General features: G+C 44.3%; 1 protein-coding gene across 4 annotated transcripts in view; it reads left to right on the top strand.

Annotated features, from left to right (window-relative positions):
• The window catches only part of ATAD2 (ATPase family AAA domain containing 2), a 116,545-nt gene that overhangs the window by 44,132 nt on the left and 52,265 nt on the right, over positions 1–20,148 (top strand). For all 4 annotated transcript variants that reach the window (XM_067531061.1, XM_067531077.1, XM_067531085.1 and 1 more), the window contains exons 12-16: positions 7,919–8,093; positions 9,083–9,171; positions 10,904–11,063; positions 17,218–17,308; positions 17,863–18,177. In XM_067531061.1, coding sequence (XP_067387162.1) covers positions 7,919–8,093; positions 9,083–9,171; positions 10,904–11,063; positions 17,218–17,308; positions 17,863–18,177 — 830 coding nt within the window. The remainder of the gene's footprint in view (positions 1–7,918; positions 8,094–9,082; positions 9,172–10,903; positions 11,064–17,217; positions 17,309–17,862; positions 18,178–20,148) is intronic.

Here is a 20,148-nt window from a genome sequence, read left to right as displayed (position 1 = left end):
TTAGTGTTCTTCTACCCTGTTGTGGTGGGTGAGGGTAATACAGCCTCTCTAAGATTGCTGTTCTCTGCTGGCTCCCCAGTTCTATCTTGGGTTCTCATATGCCCTTGCCTCTTCGCTGGGGCTCTTGCCCCTCCAGTGAATGGCCAGTGGGGGGTGGGGGTAGCCTGGTCCCACCCTCGACTCCAGGCCTCAACCCAGACACCCTACAAGTAGCAGTTTCATGCTGTGGCTTCAGGAAAGCTGCTAGCTTCCCTGGGTTACTTCCCCGTGTCCCCTGACTTAATGTCGGTACCCTGCTTGGACAGGGGCCCTTCCTTGCCAGGGGAGGCTCTTGACCTCTGACAGCCCCACTGGGTGTAGTAGTGCCGAGCCAAATGTCCAGTTCAATCTTCCCTTTCTGGCAGAGTCTCTTCCCTTAGACCTCCAGGCCTGGGAAAGGTCCTTTGCCCTCTTTGGGCAGGGTTTTTCCTCCCTCAGTCTTTGTACCTGCCGGGTTCTCTCCTGCCAGCATTCTGCTCCTTCTCTGAAACCCTCCTGGCATCTTGCCTACTCATACTCTGTGGTGGCTTACCTCATTCCCACAACTCCAACCACACCCTTTCTCTGGAGGGGAGGCTTTTAACAAATCCTAGGCCGGGCCTTGATTGGCTCCAAGTGTATTAATTAACCTGGAATAACCCCTGCTCAGCTACCAGGGGAAAAGGGACTTGCTGATCCTGGGGCTGATATAACAGCCTTCTAGAACTCTCACGTAGCCATCTGGTCTGACCCTGTCATATTATATATGTAATCTCTTCAATTTCTGACCTGTTTTAAGACTTCTCTCTTTGATTTTAAAAAATGTCAGATTAGAAATAAGATGCAACCCAACAGTGAGCATAATCAACCATTGGCACAGTTTACCAAGGGGTGTGGGATAATTCATCATCAGTTAGAGTCTTTAAATGAAGATTTGAATGCCTTTATAAAAGATATGATCTAGCTCAATCACAAGTTACTGCATTCAGTAATGTTCAGTCACATTTTAGGAAACACTCCAAGAATTATTCTATGTCCCTATGTGTGCTCCACCATTGGGAGTGCATGGGCGTATGCACATCCTATCAGAGACTGCAGAGTAGTGTCCGTGAGCCTGCATCTGCAGTGGAGTGCTTTGTGCTCCGAACAAGGGCATATAGGGAAGTGTGAGCCCACTGCCCCTCAGTTCCTTCTCAACTGCCTGTGGCTCGAGGTGGAAAGCTCAGCTGTCTGCTGTATTCAGCTTCCTGCCTTTGCTGTGTAAATTCTTTATATTTGATTTTTTTTGTTTTAATAGTTTTAATTATTTATTTTCATTTGGTATCTGTTTATTTTATATAACACTATTGTGTTGGTAGAAAAGGAATTTTTTTTTATTTTTTGTTTTTGTTTGTCAGAGCACAATTTGTTATACTCCAGGATTTAAGGCCTGTGAGACTTGCCACAGTTCTTTTCCACGCTATGAAGGACACACCAGCTGCCTGTAGTGTTTGGAGGACTCCCACAATGCTTCTAAATGCAAGGCCTGTCAGGGTTTCAAATGCGGATCCAAGGAAGACAGTGAGACTAGATTTAAGTCTTATTAATGGAATATGCCCTAGCTCCAGAGGGTCCACTTTCCCCTGTACACCAGCTTCTACAACGCAAGCTGCCTCAGTGCCAGTTGGTGCCTCATCTGCAGTCCTGGACAACAACTCTAAGGAAGAAGAAATATCTCTCTCCAAACAAGGAAATGAAGAAAAGTTGTATATCACCCCATAAGACCCACTCTTGGGAGATCTCTTGTCCCTCTAAGGCAGTGTTTCTTAACCTGGGGGTTTAGAGGGGTCGCAAGTGCAGAGCTGGTATTGGGGGTGGCAAGAAAGGCAATTGCCTGGAGCCACAGGGGCGCCATGAAACTAAGTTACATGCCTCAGCCCCGTGGGGGTGGGACTCAGGCTTCAGGGGTACAGTAGTTTGGAAAGGTTAAGAACCACTGCTCTAAGGGTACTATAGAGGCTCCGACTGAGTCTGGAACCACAGCATCGGTGCTAGAAAGAAATATCATTAGGAGATACCTGTCACCAGAGCAACTATCACTGTGGCACCGACTGACACCTTGCGCACTGCAAAAGACACCACACCTGTGCCCTGGTACCAGTGTCTCACTGTACCTCTGAAAGGGGAGATGACACCACAATCGTAACAGCCTCTATCTCACCAGATGGTACTGACCCAAACTTTGTGTGAAGGCTGTCAGAGTCCTCTACCTTGTTCCAGTTTCCTTTCTGCAGAGGATCTCATTGTTTCTGATAAACCTGAGGCCAGTATTGAAAAGATCTAACAGTGCCACCTCCCTCGGACCACTATGAAAGCAAGTTGAGACTTGCTTTTAAGTCTCCAGCCTTTGCTATCCATCAGAACATCAAAGGCCTGAACCCACACACTTTTCGTATAGCTATCCACTTCTTGCACAAGCTATTCCTATGCTTCATAATAGGGACAGATCACTGTCAATATCGAGTTCACCCCCTTTGGACTCTGTGTCCCGGGGCTGTTCAGAGATTCAGTGGCAGCGCCTCAGCTCCATTAGTGGGGAATATCAGTGTTCCTGTATTTGGAAGACTGACTTCTCAGATCTGGTCGCCTTCAAAAAGTTCAGTTGGCAGCATCCAGAGCATTAACACTATTCTGCTACTCTGGACTTCTATCAACCACAAAAAAATCTATACTTTATAGGAGCAACTTTTGACTCCACAACTGTGAGAGCTTACCTACCCAAGAAAAGATTCTCTATCCTATCCAACCTAATTTCAACATTAGAGTGCAGCCCACAAACAACAAGGACTTGTATACAGATCTTGGACCACATGTTACTGTGTTTCCAGACTGGGGAAACTCGAAGTGTGCTGCTTTCCTGGAGCTAGAGTTCAGAATGTGACAGAGTCTGCCAAGACTCCTCAAGCTCTTGAACCGCTACCCCTTCCTCCTCCTCCTCCACGTGGGCATCAGTGATCCTGCCATGAATGACCTTGAGCGGGTCACTGGAGACTATGTGGCTCTGGGAAAAAGGATAAAGGAATTTGAAGTGCAGGTGGTGGTCTCATCCATCCTCCTTGTTTAAGGAAAAGGTCCAGGTGGGGACCATCGAGTGGTGGAAGAGAGAGGGCTTTAGATTTTTCAATCATGGGATATTGTTCCAAGAAGAATTGCTAGGAAGAGACAGGATCCACCTAATGGAGAGAGGGAAGCGTATCTTCACAGACAGGCTTAAGTTTACCAGGGGATGGAGACTCATGCACAGAGGTAAGCGGGATACCAGGAAGAAGTGCAAGGAGCAACAGGGGTGGCCTCCTGATTCATACTGAGAAATCTTCAGTGAGCTTAAACACAAAAAGGAAGCTTACAAGAAGTGGAAGCTTGGACAGATAACTAGAAAGGAATATAAAGATAATGCTCAAGCACGCGGGGTTGAAATCAGGAAGGCCAAAGCACAATTGGAGTTGCAGCTAGATAGAGACATGAAGGGTAAGAAGAAGGCTTTCTTACAGGTATGTTAGTAACAAGAAGGTTACGGAAAGTGTGGGCCTCTTACTGAACAGGGGAGGCAACCTAGTGACAGATGATGTGGGAAAAGCTGAAGTACTCAATGCTTTTTTTTGCCTCTGTCTTCACAGACAATATCAGCTCCCAGACTACTGCACTGGGCAGCGCATTATGGGGAGGAGATGAGCAGCCCTCAGTAGTGAAAGAACAGGTTCAGGACTATTTAGAAAAACTGGACATGCATGAGTCCAGGGGGCTGGATGCAATGCATCTGAGAATGCTGAAGAAGTTGGTGGATGTGATTGCAGAGCCACTGGCCAGTATCTTTGAAAACTTGTGATGGGGGAGGCCCTGGACTATTGGAAAAAGGCAAATATAGTGCCCATCTTTAAAAAAGGGAAAAAGGAGAGTCCAGGAAACTACAGACCTGTCAGCCTCACTTTAGTCCCTGGAAAAATCATGGAGCAGGTCCTCAAGAAATCCATTTTGAAGCACTGGGAGAAGAGTAAGGTGATCAGGAAGTTAGCAAGGATTCACTGAGAGCAAGTCATGCCTGACCAACCTGATTGCCTTCTATGATGAGATAACTGACTCTGTGGATATGGGGAAAGCAGTAGATGTGATTTACCTTGATTTCTGCAAAGCTTTTGATATGGTCTCCCACAGTATTCTTATCAGCAAGTTAAAGTAGTATGGGTTGGATGAATAGACTGTAAGGTGGATAGAAAGCTGGCTAGATCATCAGGCTTAACGGGTAGTGATCAATGACTCACTGTCTGGTTGGCAGGCAGTATCAAGCAGAATGCCCTGGGGGTTGGTCCTGGGGCCAGTTTTGTTCAACATCTTCATTAATGAGCTGAAGGATGGGGTGGATTGCATTTTCAGCAAGTTCGCAGATGACACTAAACTGATGGGAGTAGAAGATACGCTGGAGGGAAGGGATAGGATACAGCGTGACCTAGACAAATTGGAAGATTGGGCCAAGAGAAATCTGATGAGGTTCAACAAGGACCAGTACAGAAAACTGCACTTAGAATGGAAGAATCCCATGCATTGCTACAGACTGAGGACTGACCGGCTAGGCAGCAGTTGGGCAGAAAAGGACCTGGGCGTTACAGTGGACAAGAAGCTGGATGTGAGTCAACAGTGTGACCTTATTGCCAAGAAGGCTAATGGCATATTGGGCTGGATTAGTAGGAGGATTGCCAGCAGATAGAGGGACGTGATTATTCCCCTCTATTTGGCACTGGTGAGGTCACATCTGGAATATTGTGTGCAGATTGTGGCCCATCACTACAGAAAAGATGTGGACAAATTAGAGAGAGTCCAGCAGAGGGCAATGAAAATGATTAGGGGGCTGGGCACATGATTTATGAGGAGAGGCTGAAGGAACTGGGCTTATTTAATCTACAGAAAAGTGAGGGAGGATTTGATAGCAGCCTTCAGCTATCTGAAGGGAGGTTCCAAAGAACACAACAAGGAGCAATGGTCTCAAGTTGCAGTGGGGGAGGTCTACGTTGGATATTGGGGAAAAACTTTTTCAGTAGGAGGGTGGTGAAGCACTGTAATGGAGATTCCACCACTTCCCTAGATAACCCATCCTTAGAGGTTTTTAAGCTGTGGCTTGACAAAGCCCTGGCTGGGATGGTTTAGTTGGTTCTTGTCCTGCTTTGAGCAGGAGGTTGGACTAGATGACCTCCTGAGGTCCCTTCCAGCCCTAATTTTCTATGATTCTATGTATGTGACTGCCCATGCGAGGATGCACTTCAGATGCCTCCAGATATGGCTAAAAACAGTGTATTCATCAAACAGACACAGCCTCTCCAAACGTGTGTTAGTGCCTCGTTTACATAGTGAAGAACCCATGGAGGGTCTGTATTAGAACCCCATTCTTGCGTCCAGCATTGTTGAAGATCTTCACAACAGATGTGTGTCTATTAAGATGAGCTCACCTACAGAGAGAGAGAGCAGAGAGGAAATGGTTGACCCAGGAATCGATCCATATCAATATTCTGGAATTAAGAGCAGAACAGTATGTGTGCCAACACTTCCTTTATGCCGTACAAGGTCAGTCAATCAGTCATGTTGGACAACCGAACAGCAAAGTATTATATCAACCACCAGGATGGAGCAAGAGCCCAGTACTCGTGCAGAATCGCTAAGGCTGCAGAACTGGTGAATTTCCCATCAGATGGAAATATCAGTGGCCTGTCTACCAGGCTTCCTGAATACAATCGCAGACTCCCTGAGCAGACATTTCTGGCAAGATCATGAATGGGAAATCAAAAACTGTCTTCTGCAACATCTGCCAGATGTTGGGGTATAATAGGGATAGATCTCTTCGCTACCCTAAACAATGTGAAATGTCACCTGTTCTGCTCCAAGGAAGTTATTGTTGCAACTCTCTCAGGGATGCCCTGATAACACCATAGCCCCATATCCTTTATGCTTACCCACCTATACTGCTGATCCTCAAGTCCTTTCTCAAGATAGGTCTCACTCTTCTCGGCATATCTTTATAGCACCTTCTTGGCCAAGACTGGTTGGTAGTCAAACCTCCTTAGTCTCTTGGAGGCATCACCCCTCAGATAACTGATCCACAAGGACCTCCTGACACAGAACTCAGGAACCTTCATCCATCTGAACTCCTCCTTCCTGAATCTGAGGGTATGGCCTCATGGAATTAACCTATTTGGATAGAATTCAGTCAATTCTTCTATCCAATAGGAAGCCCAGTACTTGCAAGACCTACCTCCAAAGGTGGAAGCGTTTCCAGTCCTGGTGCTCCCTCCATCTTCTCAAGCCTCGTAAGTTCTGCTTTCCAAGATCCTGGACTTCATATGAGAATTAAAAACACAGGGTCTATCAATGAGCTTTCTTGGGCACGGGTGGCCACCCTCAGCCTTCCATTCACGCATTCAGGGCTTCTGAGTCTTTGCCTACCCAACAGCAACCAGATTTCTCAAGGGGCTATACAATTTGTTTCTTCCCATTCGACACCCAGCCCCACAGAAGTATCTCAACCTTGTTCTAAACTCTCCCTTCAAACCAGTGGCAACCTGCACCCTCCTCCACCTTGCCCTCAAAACTTTATTCCTGACTGCTATTACTTCAGTGAGACAAATGGGGGAGCTGGGAGCAATCCTGGTGTACCCACCATACACTATCTTCTACATAGACAGTTATATATCTTTGCTTTCTTACAAAGGTCTCCTTGGAACATAACATTAACCAGGAGATTCGCTTACCAGTTTTCTACACAAAACCTCACGCATTCAGAGCAGAATGAAACCTTCGTTCACTGGATGTCAGAAAGGCTCTTGCCTTCTGTCTCTATAGGATTAAACCATTCCAAGCCCCTCTCAAGCTATTTGTATCAATTGCCAATAGGATGAAGGACTGATCGATTTCCACCCAATGAGTGTCTCATTGGGCTTTGTGTTACATCTTGACCTGCTATGAAAATGCAGAGGGGGCAGTCCCCTCACAGAGTAACAGCACATTCCACCAAAGCTCTAGTCCACATCTATAGCTCTACTGAAGGATGTTGCTATCTCAGAAATCTGCAGTTCTGGTACTTGGTCTTCTATCCATACGTTTGCTAAACATTGCATTATCTTACCTGCTTTCAGAGATGATGCTGCCTTTGGCGATGCAGTCCTTTGAACTGTCCTGGACTTAAATCCTCAGCATGCACCTCCGCATTAAGTTACTCCCTAGGAGCCTCCCAGGGTGGAGCACCCATAGGGAAATATACAAGTAATAGTAGAGGTTACTTACTTTTACAGTAACTTGAGTTCTTCAAGAGGTTTTCTCTCTGAATGCTCCACCTCCCATCAGTCCCTTCTGCTGTAGAGTTCTGACTTCATGGTTGAGAATGAACTGAATGGTGGCAGGCTCACACCTCGCTATATGCCTTCATTTGAACCACAAGGCACTGTTCTGCACAGGCATGGCCACACAGATGCTACTTTGTCTCCCATTTAGAGCACATAGGTGTGCACACATCCTATGGTGGAGTATCCATAAGCAAAAAACATCTCAAAGTGTTCAAGTTATTGTAAGGTAGGTAACTACTTCTTCCCTCCACTGGGTGAAATTCTATGGCCTTTATTATACAGGAGGTTAGACTAGATGATCATAGTGATCTTTTCAAGCCTTTAAATCTGTGTATGTAACAAAATACATAAATATATTTTAGTTAAATAACATTGTACATATGTATATAAAATTTGTACATATTGATTTTTAATCGTTATACTCCCTTCTCGCCCTGCCATCACCTTTCTTATATTGCTGTTTGTTGTCTTATACCTCAAGCTCTTTGGAACATAATGTATCACAACTGAAACATGGGAACTCTTGTATTTTACAGGGGCTGTCTATTCTATGGTCCACCTGGTACTGGAAAGACCCTGGTTGCTAGGGCACTTGCTAATGAGTGCAGTCAGGGTGATAAAAGAGTAGCCTTCTTTATGAGAAAAGGTGCTGATTGCCTCAGTAAATGGGTGGGAGAATCTGAACGACAGCTTCGTTTATTATTTGATCAGGTAATATTAATTATATACTTTTATTATAAGGAGTGCTGGTATTGACATCTGTAGTTAAAGTTCCTTAACACTTTCCATTTTAAGATCCTGTTTTCATTTGCTTATAACTTTGCAAGATTTTAACTGTTGGGGCTGAAATTTTCCATATTAGGTGCCTGTTTCTGAAGCTGAACTTTTTAGAAGTTCCAGTAAAAATTGTACAGGTGTTTCAGTGAACGTGATTGAGAAAGACAGGGAGGAAATGTATTTTGCCTATGTTTAAAAAAAAAAAAAAAGCCTTACAAGTGAGAAGCTGTCTCCATGCTTTGGGCCAGGGACTTGAAATTTGGCAGGCGGATGGGGAAGATACTAAAAAGGTGCAGGAAGGAGAGGGGATTGCAGGAGTTGCAAGGGTACGAATGAGGAGCAAAGGGGGAAAGACACAAGCTGAGAACATGGGGTCAGACAGGTCTATACCTACTAAGGCATGCTCATCTCCAGAACCTGGAACTGAACCCCAGGAGTCATGAGTCTCTACATTTCTGTCTTGTCAGCAAATAGCTGTGAACTGACTGGCAAAGTGTGTGTCTCATCTGCTCATAGTAGCTGGTCCATATAGAAAATAACTACTGGTAGCAGTATTAGGTGGCTATCTCAAGTGGTAGAGGTCCATGCTATGGATATAAAGGCCTGAACCTTGCTGATGACCCATGTGGGGTGGGAGGGTCAGTACGATTTCACATAATGGAACTTATTTTATCAGGGTTAGGTTTATTCTTTGTTTTTTTGTTCATGAGGATTTTTTTAATAGGAAATCACATCCAGAAATACGTTTGGCATTAATTCTGGCCACCTTAATTCTGTCATTTCTTAACTTCTGTGTGTGCTTGGCTTTACAATTTAATAGTCTTCTAATGTAGGTTTTGGGGTTTTTTTGGTTAATTATTTTGTACATATATTATGTTTTCAATATTCCTGATACTGCACTTTCATTTGCACTTTCCTTTTAGGCCTATCAGATGCGTCCTTCAATTATTTTCTTTGATGAGATAGATGGTTTGGCTCCTGTACGATCCAGTAGACAAGATCAAATTCACAGGTATTACACAGTTTATATTTTAAGAAATAGAAAAGAGTTAAAATCTGCTTGAGCCTTGTAAGAGGGAGGCTACAATGTTAGAAGTCTACATATATCATCAGCATTAGGAGGCGTCTGTAAACTTGAGTAGTGTTAAGTTACAAGTGATTAGATCTTGTAGTGATACAAACCTCAATGTAATGTTTATTTAATTTTTTGTAATTTGATTTCTCTGACACACTCCTGTGTTTGAACAACCCTCCAAATAAAATTATATTTCCAGTCTGTCAGTTTGCTTTCCTTATGAGTTTGGGGATTTAACCTTTTCCGAGCAATACCATAATCAGAGCCTCGTATATATCACAATTGTTACCATTTGAATTGCAAAATTCTTTTAGAATTTGCTATATAACTGTATTGCAATATCCAAACTTTTTTTTTTTAAAGCAAAAGGTCTTTAGCCTTTATGGTTGCAATGATGACCTTCAAATAAGAAACAAATTTGAACCAGTGCTGTTATGTCTGCTATCTCAGTATGCAGCCTGAAACCATAGCTTTGAGCAAAGTGTGGCTTGCTTCCATTCCTCTTTTAGGATGTCATCTTTTCAAGTCTAAAAACCATCAAGTTAATGTACTTTGCCATTGGTGGATTTTGTGGTAGCGTGAAGATACTGTCAAAGTTTGATATGGTGGGAATATGAGAAGTTCAATCCTATATCTCCTACATCTTAAGTTGCATGCACCCTGACCAAAAAGGGGTGGAAAATAGGAGGTATATCCTCTCCATAGCACTGAGTGTCAGCTGCCTCCTGATTGCCAATAAGAGCAACACCAGGGTGTGGTCTGCACTAGAATTTAACATCAGTATACATCAGTACATTTGTAGGGTGTGAAAAAATGCACGGTCCTGAGAGATGTAGCTGTAACAACCTAATACCCAGTATATAAAGCATTAGGTCAACGGACGAATTCTCCTGTTGACCTAGCTCCCATGTCTTGGGGTGGTGGATTACCTACACTGACAGGAGAATCGCTCCTGTCAGCGTAGGTAATGTTTACACTGATAGTGCTACAGTTTTTTAGGTGTAAAGAAGCCTCAGGTCTTCTGGGATGCCAAAAGTTCCAGCTGTCAACGTCTCTAGCATTCTTGCAACAACTTTACCATTTGACACTTTTAGTATGAAAATTGGCAAGACATTGAAACTTTGGATCAATATAAAAATGAATAATATCAACATTAAAAAATAATGAACAATGGACAGGCTGTACTGGCCTTGAAGGTGAGGGAGCAGTAAAGGAAAGAGAGCTCGGAAAGGAGCATTTGCATACTTCAGGGTTCCCTGCTGCATAAGTTAGGCTTGAGCATAGTATATTTATTACAAATACTATTATTTGTATTGAATAGTGCCTAGAGGTCCCATTCATATTGTGCGAGGTTCTGTACAAATGTGCTCTTAGGGGAAGGGAGCATCTTGTTACTTAGATTGCAGGCACAGTCTTTACCTTTTGGATTCAAAAAGCAAATTAAGGTTTGTTCAAGACTTGATTCTATAATGGTGTGTTTTGGTTGTCTCAAAAAACATCTTCTGCACAGAACATCATAAAAGACTCTTGATTGAACACTTTCACTAAGCAAAAAAGAAATCAAGCAACAAAAGCTTTTCCTTTCTTAATTGAAACGTGGGAAGAAAGGTCACACTCAGTGTAACATAGGCTTAGTAAACTTAAGTGAATAAAAATGTTTCTCTATCAGTTCTATTGTATCTACACTACTGGCACTTATGGATGGCTTGGATAGCAGAGGAGAGATTGTGGTAATTGGAGCCACCAATAGACTGGATTCAATAGATCCTGCTTTACGAAGACCTGGGCGTTTTGACAGAGAATTCCTTTTCACCTTGCCAGATAAAGAGGTAAAATCTTTGATTCAACCTTAACAATAAGGTATCAGGTTATTTCTTTATAGCATAAACCACAGTGCATTGTGGGATAATGAAGGATGTGTGGGAGTGGTGGAGTTGGGATTCTGTGCCTTATAGCTTGCACAAGAGAGTGGTAAAGAGGTAATATATTGTTTCTTGTAGAGTGTAAATAGGCTACTGAAAACACTACTTGTACAAAACCGTTTCATTGACCTACAATTTTGTAGCATTAGTTCTTCGAGTGCTTGGTCATATTCCATTCCCAATGGGGGGTGTGTGCACCTCATGCACCAGTGCTGGAGATATTTCCCTCAGTGGTATCTGTAGTGGTATCTCTAGCACTCACTGGGGTCGCGCGCATGCGTTGGTATATAGGATGCCGCAGACCCCCCTCCCTCTCAGTTCCTGCATATTTCCTGTGACAGTGCTAGAACATTCTCTTGCTGTGGCAAGCTCTTACAACCCAGTGGTTTTCCCTTTTTACCTAAGTCCCTGTCTACACTTACCTCTGGGATTTGGTGGCAGTTGACGGGAGTTTATGCAAGCTATGCAAAAAACTTGCATAACTCCCGTCAACTTCTGGGCTGCTCTTCTGTGTGCCGTCTTCACTGTGCTGCGCCACTTGCGAAGGCGGTCTTAGTACATCGATTTCTGGATCGACTGAGCGGGTCTTCACTGACCGCTCAGTTGATCCAGAGAAATTGATCTGACGGCGGCAACTTTACCGCCGTCAGTGTAGCCGTAGCCTAAGTATATATAGTTAGTTAGTAGTTAAGCATTAGGTTTTTCTTTTCTTAGACATACCGTAGGTTTGATAAGATAGCTCGGGACCAGACATGCACTGGTCCCTTGGCTTCAAGCTGTGTGCTTTGTGTAAGAAGCCTATGCCAGTCAACAATCCTCACCGAGTTGCCTAAAGTGCTTGGGAGAGGTTCACGTGCGAGACAAGTGCACTATCTGTAAAGGGTTCAGTGCTCACACTGAAAAAGACCAAGACATCAGACTGAGAGCACTTCTAATGGAGTCAGCACTTAGACCAGTGTCGGAGCCGAGCCAGTTGGACTCAGCTGTGAGAGCATCAGCAGGGAGTGCCCACTTGCCACCGACTTCCTTCCGGCACCGGTCACCATCCCCAGTGCTGAAGAAGAAAACCAAGACAACACATGAAAAAGGGGTGCTAGTCGGTCCTGAGGAGGGACAAGAAGAGCGCAGGTGACCAGACGAGACCCACTCATCCCCACCAGGGCTCGAGTAGGCATCAGCCTCACCCATGTGGGTCCCAAATCCAACTCTGGACCCACCACTGACTCCTGGGAGCAGCAAGAGCCACCAGTATCTTATGGTACTGACCACCCCGGAGGCATTCTGAGCAGTGAAGGGCCTCCTGGCAATTCTCATGCCTGCAACACTTTGGGAAGAGAGGCCCCTGCACTGGGACCCAGTACTGGTGCCATTGACTGCGGGGCCATCCAGAGGCAAGCCCGCAGTGAGGCCCCCCACAGTGATCCCTGACACCAAGACGTTGGTCCCCTGCTATGTGTGAACCACCGACAACCGGCAGGGGGTCACCAGGGATCTGGCACCTGTCCTCGGAACCGCATAGTAGATAATTGGCCTTCCAACGTCCATCTCCGGACCCGTGGCACCAGTCTTCAGAACACCACCGCTGGTCCCCAGAATCCCGGCACAGATCCCCGGAATCCCAGCACCGATCACTTTTGAGTTAGTATAGAAAGCTGAAAGACAAAAGCTGGTCGCGGGATACACAGCACCCAGGTTCCCGGCATCGCTCTCTGCGACCGGAGCACCGCCATTTCCGACACAGTGGGGAAAGGGCAAGTGGCATCAGCACCACTGTGTGGTCTTTGGGAGGCGGCATCTCGAACTCAGAAGGGGAGGAGATGACCTTGCCCAGGGGACTGACATCTACCTCCATAGCTACTGGCTTCCCCATGGGGTCCCCTTTGGGGGCTTGGCCACAGGGACAGTGGCCCATTCCATGGCAGTTTTGGAACCCATGGGGGTTTTCTCCTTCCCCAGGGTCACATGGGCAGTATTTCTACAGGGCTTCCGGGAGAAGATAGGCAAGTGACCGATGACTAGCACCTGACTTGGATGTTAAGTCAGACCAGGAGACCGAGGCCTCTGTGGCAGCCCCAGAAGGGGACATTGTGGCTACGGAGAAAGAGCTCACCCCACCACCCTTGCCAGTGTCGTCATCCTTCTCACCAGATAAGGCTGTAGTGGGACCTTCCACCACTGTCCCAAATGATGACTTCACGGCACACCAAGAGCTGCTCAAACACATAACCTTGAACCTGGACCTATAGGTGGAGGAATTGAAGGAGCTGGCTGACAAGTTTTTTGACATCCCGGCAAACACAGCCCCATCCAAAGTGGCCCTCCCAGTCCATGAGAGAGTGGTGAAGCTAGCCAAAGCCCTGTGGCAGACCCCAGCCTTTCTGTCCCCTACATCTAAATAAGCAGAAAGAAAATACTATGTACCTGCTAAGGGGTTTGAATATCTATACACCCACCGCTCCCCAGGGTTGTTGGTGGTAACAGTGGCCAACGAAAGGGACAGGCAGGGGCAGGTGGGTTCCACCTCAAAGAATAAAGACGTGAAAAAATTAGACCTTTTTGGAAGGAAGGTTTATTCATCAGCAGGCCTGCAGCTGTGCATATCAACGCAACAAGCACTGTTAGGAAGATATGATTTTAATGTCTGGCACTGCTTGGCTAAGTTCATTTTTGATACCTAAGCAACTTTGTTCCTGAAAAGCTGAGCTGGGTTTATCCTATACAAGCTTTGATGAGGTGTGAACTGCCCCTCTGCTCCTGGAGAGTTTTTTGTCTGGATTTGTTTCAAGCCATTAGGACATACTTCTGGGAATATTATATGGCAAAGCCTCATAACCATACACATGACATTGCAACAAACATTACTATAACAATAATGCTCAGTATGTCATGAACGTTACAAAAACATCCTATATGATATGCTTTGCATTAAACAATACACAATTACACTATAAGGGTGAACTTGGGAGTGCAGGGCATCACACTCCCAAGTATACCTCTTTACTACCAGACTGAACCGCTTCTGTTCCCTACAAGGGTGTGAAGGCAGCTCGCTTTCCGATGCCTTTCTCCTCCCATGGTTGGGCGAACTGATGTAAACCTTCCTACCAATTCCTCTCATGCACAAAGTCCTCATAAAGGTCAAGAGGGACAAAATGCAGATCATCCTGATAACTCTGGCATGGCCACGCCAACACTGTTTTGGGATGCTGCTAGATTTATCGGTGCCACTTCCCCCGCCTGACTCGACCTGGCCAGACCTGATCTCTCAAGACCATGGTCAACTGCTGCATCTGGATCTACCTTCCCAGCACCTGATGCTGTGAATACTCCAGAGCTAAGCTTGGAGGAACAGGCCTGCTCCACTCAGGTCCAACAAGTCCTGTTGGGAATCAGGAAATTCTCCACCAGAGCGTCATAGCTAGCCAGGTGGGGGTCTTTCACCTGCTAGGCATCTGATTGAAATCTCTCCCTAAGTCATTTATTCAAGCCATTTTAGATGATCTGTTACACCTGAACCAACAAGGTATAGTCTTATTGATTAAAGTACACCTTGTGGCCATATCAGCATTTTACCCTTGTATTCAGAGCAGAGCAGATCAGTCTTTTCACATGAGATGACAGCCAAATTTCTCAAGGGCCTGGAGAGGCTCTTCCTGCTAGTATGCAACCCGATTTCTCAGTGGGACCTCAATTTGGTCCTATCAAGACTCACTGAGGCCCGCATAGCGTCTTGCTGTCTTCTACATCTATCCTGGAAGGTTGTTTTCTTGGTGGCAATTACTTTGTCAAGGTGAGTCTTGGAGGTCAAGACCCTGACTTCTGAACCCCCTTATACGGTGTTTTGCAGGAACAAGGTTCAGCTGCGCCCTTACCTGGCGTTCTTGCCAAAGGCGATATCACAGTTTTACATGGAGACCATTTTCCCACTAGTCTTCTTTCTGAAGCCCCACAACTCCAGTGAGGAACGGTGTCTCTACATACTCGACATCAGGAGAGCTCTACTTTGATAGGACTAAGCCTTTTTGCAGGTCCACACAGCTATTTGTCTTGATTATCGAACAGTTGGTGGGCAGGGCTCCCGGTGTCATCCCAGAGGATAATATCCTGGATTATTGCCTGCATCCGAGTCTGCTATGAGCAGGCGGAGATCACGCTTCCAGCTTTACTAATAGCCCACTCTCCAAGAACCCAAGCATAATCGGTGACCTTCCTGGCTCAGGTCCTGATAAAGGACATCTGTAGAGCTGCAACTCGGTCTTCGGTCCATACCTTCACATCCCATTATGCCATCACGCATCAGGCCCGAGGTGATGAGGGTTTTGGCAGAGCAGTATTGCAAGCAGCATGTCCATGAGCTCCTAGCCTGCCTCCAGAGATACTGCTGCTGAGTCACCTAATATGGAAGGGACATGAGCAAGCACTCGAAGAAAGAACAATTACTGACCTTCATAACTTGTTCTTTGAGATATGTTGCTCATGTCCATTCCACAATCCACCCTCCTTCCTCTCTGTCGGAGTTCCAGCAAGAAGGAACTGAGAGGAAGGAGGGCCAGCAGCGCCACCCTATATTCCGGCACATATGCATGTGACCCAGAGGGCACTAGAGGCAGCCCTACAGATACCACTGAGGGAAAAATCTCTGGCACCAGTGCATGTGGCGCACACGCACCTAATATGGAATGGATATGAGCAACCCATCTCGAAGAACAACAGTTACGAAGGTCAGTAACTGTTCTTTCCACTTTGACCATGCAGAAAGATTAAATGTCACCTATTGGCACTTAATGACACAATTACAGGGGTCTTTCATTAGCTCTAAAATACTGCTGTGTATATATAGTACAAAAAACCTTCTGAAAATGAGAGAATGATATATGACAGTAACTATTTAAATATTAGCTACCCTTGGAATAACATTTTAAATGTGCTCCAACTTACTTTAAAAGTTTTGATGTTAGCCTGTTTCATAGTTGCAATTGTGGAAAATTAATTTGTGTTATTTACATGTGGATGGTGGTTAACCTTGTTGGACACATTTTAATCTGAAGTTTTGTGTTTTGATCGGGATATCAGGTCAGCTGTTTTGAGGTTTATTGGGTTTAGTGGACCTTTTTGTGTGTGTTTAGATCCTCATCTAGCATTGTATTTAAGCACGTTTATCTTTAAGTGTGTGAACAGTCACATAGTAAAGTTGGGCACAATGCTTGGAGAATTATGATGTACCAGTGCCTAAAACATTTAAATTCATTGTTAACATTCTGTGGTTAGGCTTGGCACTATTTGATTTTAATCAATATATATCAGTAAAAAAAATCAATCGATAACAGTCGGCGAGAGTGCAACCTCCTTCCCTTGCACCATCAGAGATCCGGTATCACTGGCCCTGCAGCAGTGCAGAGAGCCCTCTGCAGCTCCATTGTCATGGCCTCATTTCCATGGCAGCAGGGTTGCAAAGGGCTTCTTGCATAGCCAGTGACACCCAATCCCTGTAGGTAGCAAAAAGATGTACCAAATGTGATATAATGGCTCTATTTAGTTGTAATTCAGCAGGTTTAATGGTTATATCAACCAATGAAAATGCACCTTTCTTTAGACAATAACTGAAATGCAAATGGAGAAGTTGATTAAAATTAATTATTTAAATTGAGGCTTTCCTCTTAATTAAAATAATTATTTAAATTGCTTTGATTTTAAATCAATCCACCCTGAAGGTAGCTGAATTAGTAGTTCTTTCATCTTGAGCTTCTGATTCTATAAATTTGGGAAATTTTCCTTAAGAAAATTTAGCTAGAACTTTAGCTAGAAGTGGAGAGAATTCTTCCAAGAACATTAGGTTTAAGCTTCTTTAGAAACTGCTCTTTTTTTGGATCTTTCAATGACTTTCATTGTTAAAAGGACCACCTGAAAGGAAGTGTGTCCAATTTAAGATGCATCTAAAATCTTCAGTTTTTTTAAAAGAGCATTCAAGAAAAGAGGTGATTATATTGTTGTCTTTTAACGTAAAGATTGTTACAGGAAAACCAAGATGTGCTTTTTAAAAAACTAGTCTTTTTATTTCTAGGCTAGAAAAGAGATTATCAAGATTCATACGAGACACTGGACTCCTAAACCATTGGACACATTTCTTGAAGAGTTAGCAGAAAAATGTGTTGGTAAGATTAAAAACCAAAAGAGTTATCAGAGCATACAGGTGACTAATTTATAGTTTAGCATATATAAAAATAACAATTCTCATCTAAAAGCTTAATACTAAGGTTATTTAATTACAATACTTATTTTTCTTTGATTTTTTTTTTAATCCACTAAAATTTTATGGTTTTCTTTTATTAATATATAGAGCTTTTTAAACACACTCACACTTTGACCATTCTTCTGGCAAAGAGGGCTGGATGCAATTCTCTTAGGAGTCCATCTAGGCCAGTAAGAACCCAATCTTATAATAAGTCTGGTGTGCGCAGGGGCTGAACTCAGCAGGGCTCTGCACAGGCAGAGAAGACCACCAGCAGAGTAGTTGGGCAGATAGCAGAATGCAGCATTTCTTATCTATATCCCTTCCTTTTTCTCCCATAAGATCAAGCATGCTGTCTCTGTTAGGCTTCATCTCCTGCTGGGTCAGATAGTTAGGTATTCTAGCTTGCAAAGGCTCCTTCTAGACCTTCTTTGGTTGTCAGAGACAGAGAACTAAACTTCACTTACTTTTTCATAGGATATTGTGGCGCAGATATTAAGTCCATATGTTCTGAAGCTGCTTTGTGTGCTTTGCGCCGACGTTATCCTCAGATATACACTAGCAGTGAGAAGTTGCAGTTGGATATCTCTTCTATTAAAATAACAGCTAAGGATTTTGTTGTGGCTATGCAGAAGACTATACCAGCTTCTCAAAGGGCTGTGACTTCACCTGGGCAAGCACTCTCAGCCATTTCAAAACCACTGCTTGAAAACACACTTCACAGAATTTTAGGAGCCCTACAGAAAGTGTTTCCGCATGTGGAGCTTGGAATAAAAAAAGAACAAAAGACAGGTAAAACACAACGCTATTATATTATTTTATTATTTTTATTACTATTTTAAACTTTTGAATATTTCTGCCAAGGTAAAAGCTTTTCTTTAATTTGTGACATTAACACACTAAATCTATTTACATTTCCTCCTTTTTCTGTGTGTGCACGTAGACTTTTGAACTGAAAAATGTTGGTCATTTGTGAGGGTTGAGTCTTCCATGGTTCTGTGGCGTTGGAATCTATCTCAGCTACAGAATTTTGTTGAAGAACTTAAGCCTAAGGGTATGTCTATACTGACGGCAAAGTCGCCGTCAGATCGATATTTCTGGATCAATTGAGCAGTCAGTATAGACCCGCTCAATCGATTTAGGAAGTTGACACACTAAAACCACCTCCTCAAGTGGCACAGTGCAGTGAAGACACCGCGCAGAACAGAAGTACAGCAGTCGACTGGAGTTACACAAGCTACTCTGCATAGCTTGTGTAACTCCCTTTGATTGCTGCCGAATCTCCAGGTAAGTGTAGGCCAGGGCTACGTTGTTTTTTTTTTTTTTTTTTTTTTTTTTTTTTTTTTTTAAATCCCTTACATTTACGAGAACATCCCATATGTAAAATAGTGCATATTGCTGAGTCCTGAGATAGCATACAATAAATGATCTGAGAGATGTGAACTACACTCCTTCATCTCAGTGCGATAATGCTGAAGCCCAGAACATGGGAATTGCCATATTGGAACAGACCTGTGATTCAAATCCCAACAATGGCCATTACCAGATTCTTCAGGGGAAGGTGCAAGAAACCACCCAGCAGGCGGATGTGGAATAATCTATACCAGAAGTTCTCAAACTGTGGTCTGCGAGCTCCATTCAGGTGGTCTGTGGAAAGGTTGTGGAACAAGCTTTGCGGCGCAGTGGTGGCCGCTCCCCTTTCCCCACTGCCCCTCTCCCACCACGTGGGTCCACAGTGCCCTAGCCAGAGCATGGCGGCCACTCCCCCCTTCCAGGCCTGCCTCTTCCCCCCCACCACTCTCGCACCATGTGAGCCCAGTGGTGCCCTGACTGGAACTGCTCCCAGCTCCAAGCAGTGCCATGCACCAGCTGCTGTCCCCCGCACAGCCCTGCCCCTTCCCACCTGCTCTTTTCTCACCACATGGGCCCAGCGGCACCTTGGCCATAGCTGTTCCCAGCCCCAAGCAGTGCTGCATTGTGGCCGCTCCCCCCTCCCCAGCTAAGACCCTCAGTGGTCCGCCAAGACCTTCAGCAATTTTCAAGTGGTCCGTGGGGGGGGGGAAGTTTGAGAACCACTGATCTAGATGCCCAGTAAAGTCTCCTCATAGTCCCTAATATTTACAGCTTAGTTGTAAGACCTAAAGTGTGAGGATTTTATATCCCTCCCCAAACCTTTTTAGCATTAACTGTTATAATTCTGGATATTCTTTTTATGCATAAACATCTAATCCCTCTCTGAACAACTTCAAAACTTTCTTTACTGAGAATTAGTAGTCCTGATTTCAGTCATGGGTAGCAACCATTGTCACTTGACATGTGCAAACCTCTGCCCCACTAGTGGTTAAGAAAGAGAAAATTCCTTCCTTCCAATACCCATGTATCCAGGTCTCCTTCTGCCTCTTTCTGAGGCTAAAACCTCCAGTTTTCCACCTGACGACCTTACATATGCACTTGCATATGGTCATACAGAATTGTGGTGCATTCGAAAATTTGAAGAAAGCATAAAGTAAACTCTGAAATATTTCACAATTAAGATTTATATCTAATTTAATTACAAAACAAGTACGAATAATTGCAACTTGCATTTCAGAGCTATGGTACTAAACATCACTCTGCTGCAGAACTAAAGTTCACTTTATGCAGCGTGCACAGGTTCTACTTGTCTGCAGGTAGGTATGAATGGCTGTTTTCAGGCATGGAAATAACAGAATATTTGCCCTGAGGAATTTTATACTCCAATTTATAATTATAAATATAATTATA

Source organism: Emydura macquarii, unplaced genomic scaffold (assembly GCF_026122565.2).
Source record: "Emydura macquarii macquarii isolate MOO-44397 ecotype Brisbane River unplaced genomic scaffold, CSIRO-AGI_Emac_v2 contig_369, whole genome shotgun sequence".
In the NCBI taxonomy this organism is placed as follows: Eukaryota; Metazoa; Chordata; order Testudines; family Chelidae; genus Emydura; species Emydura macquarii.
Note: the sequence above shows the minus strand (reverse complement) of the source record. Positions and strands in the feature narration are given on the sequence as shown.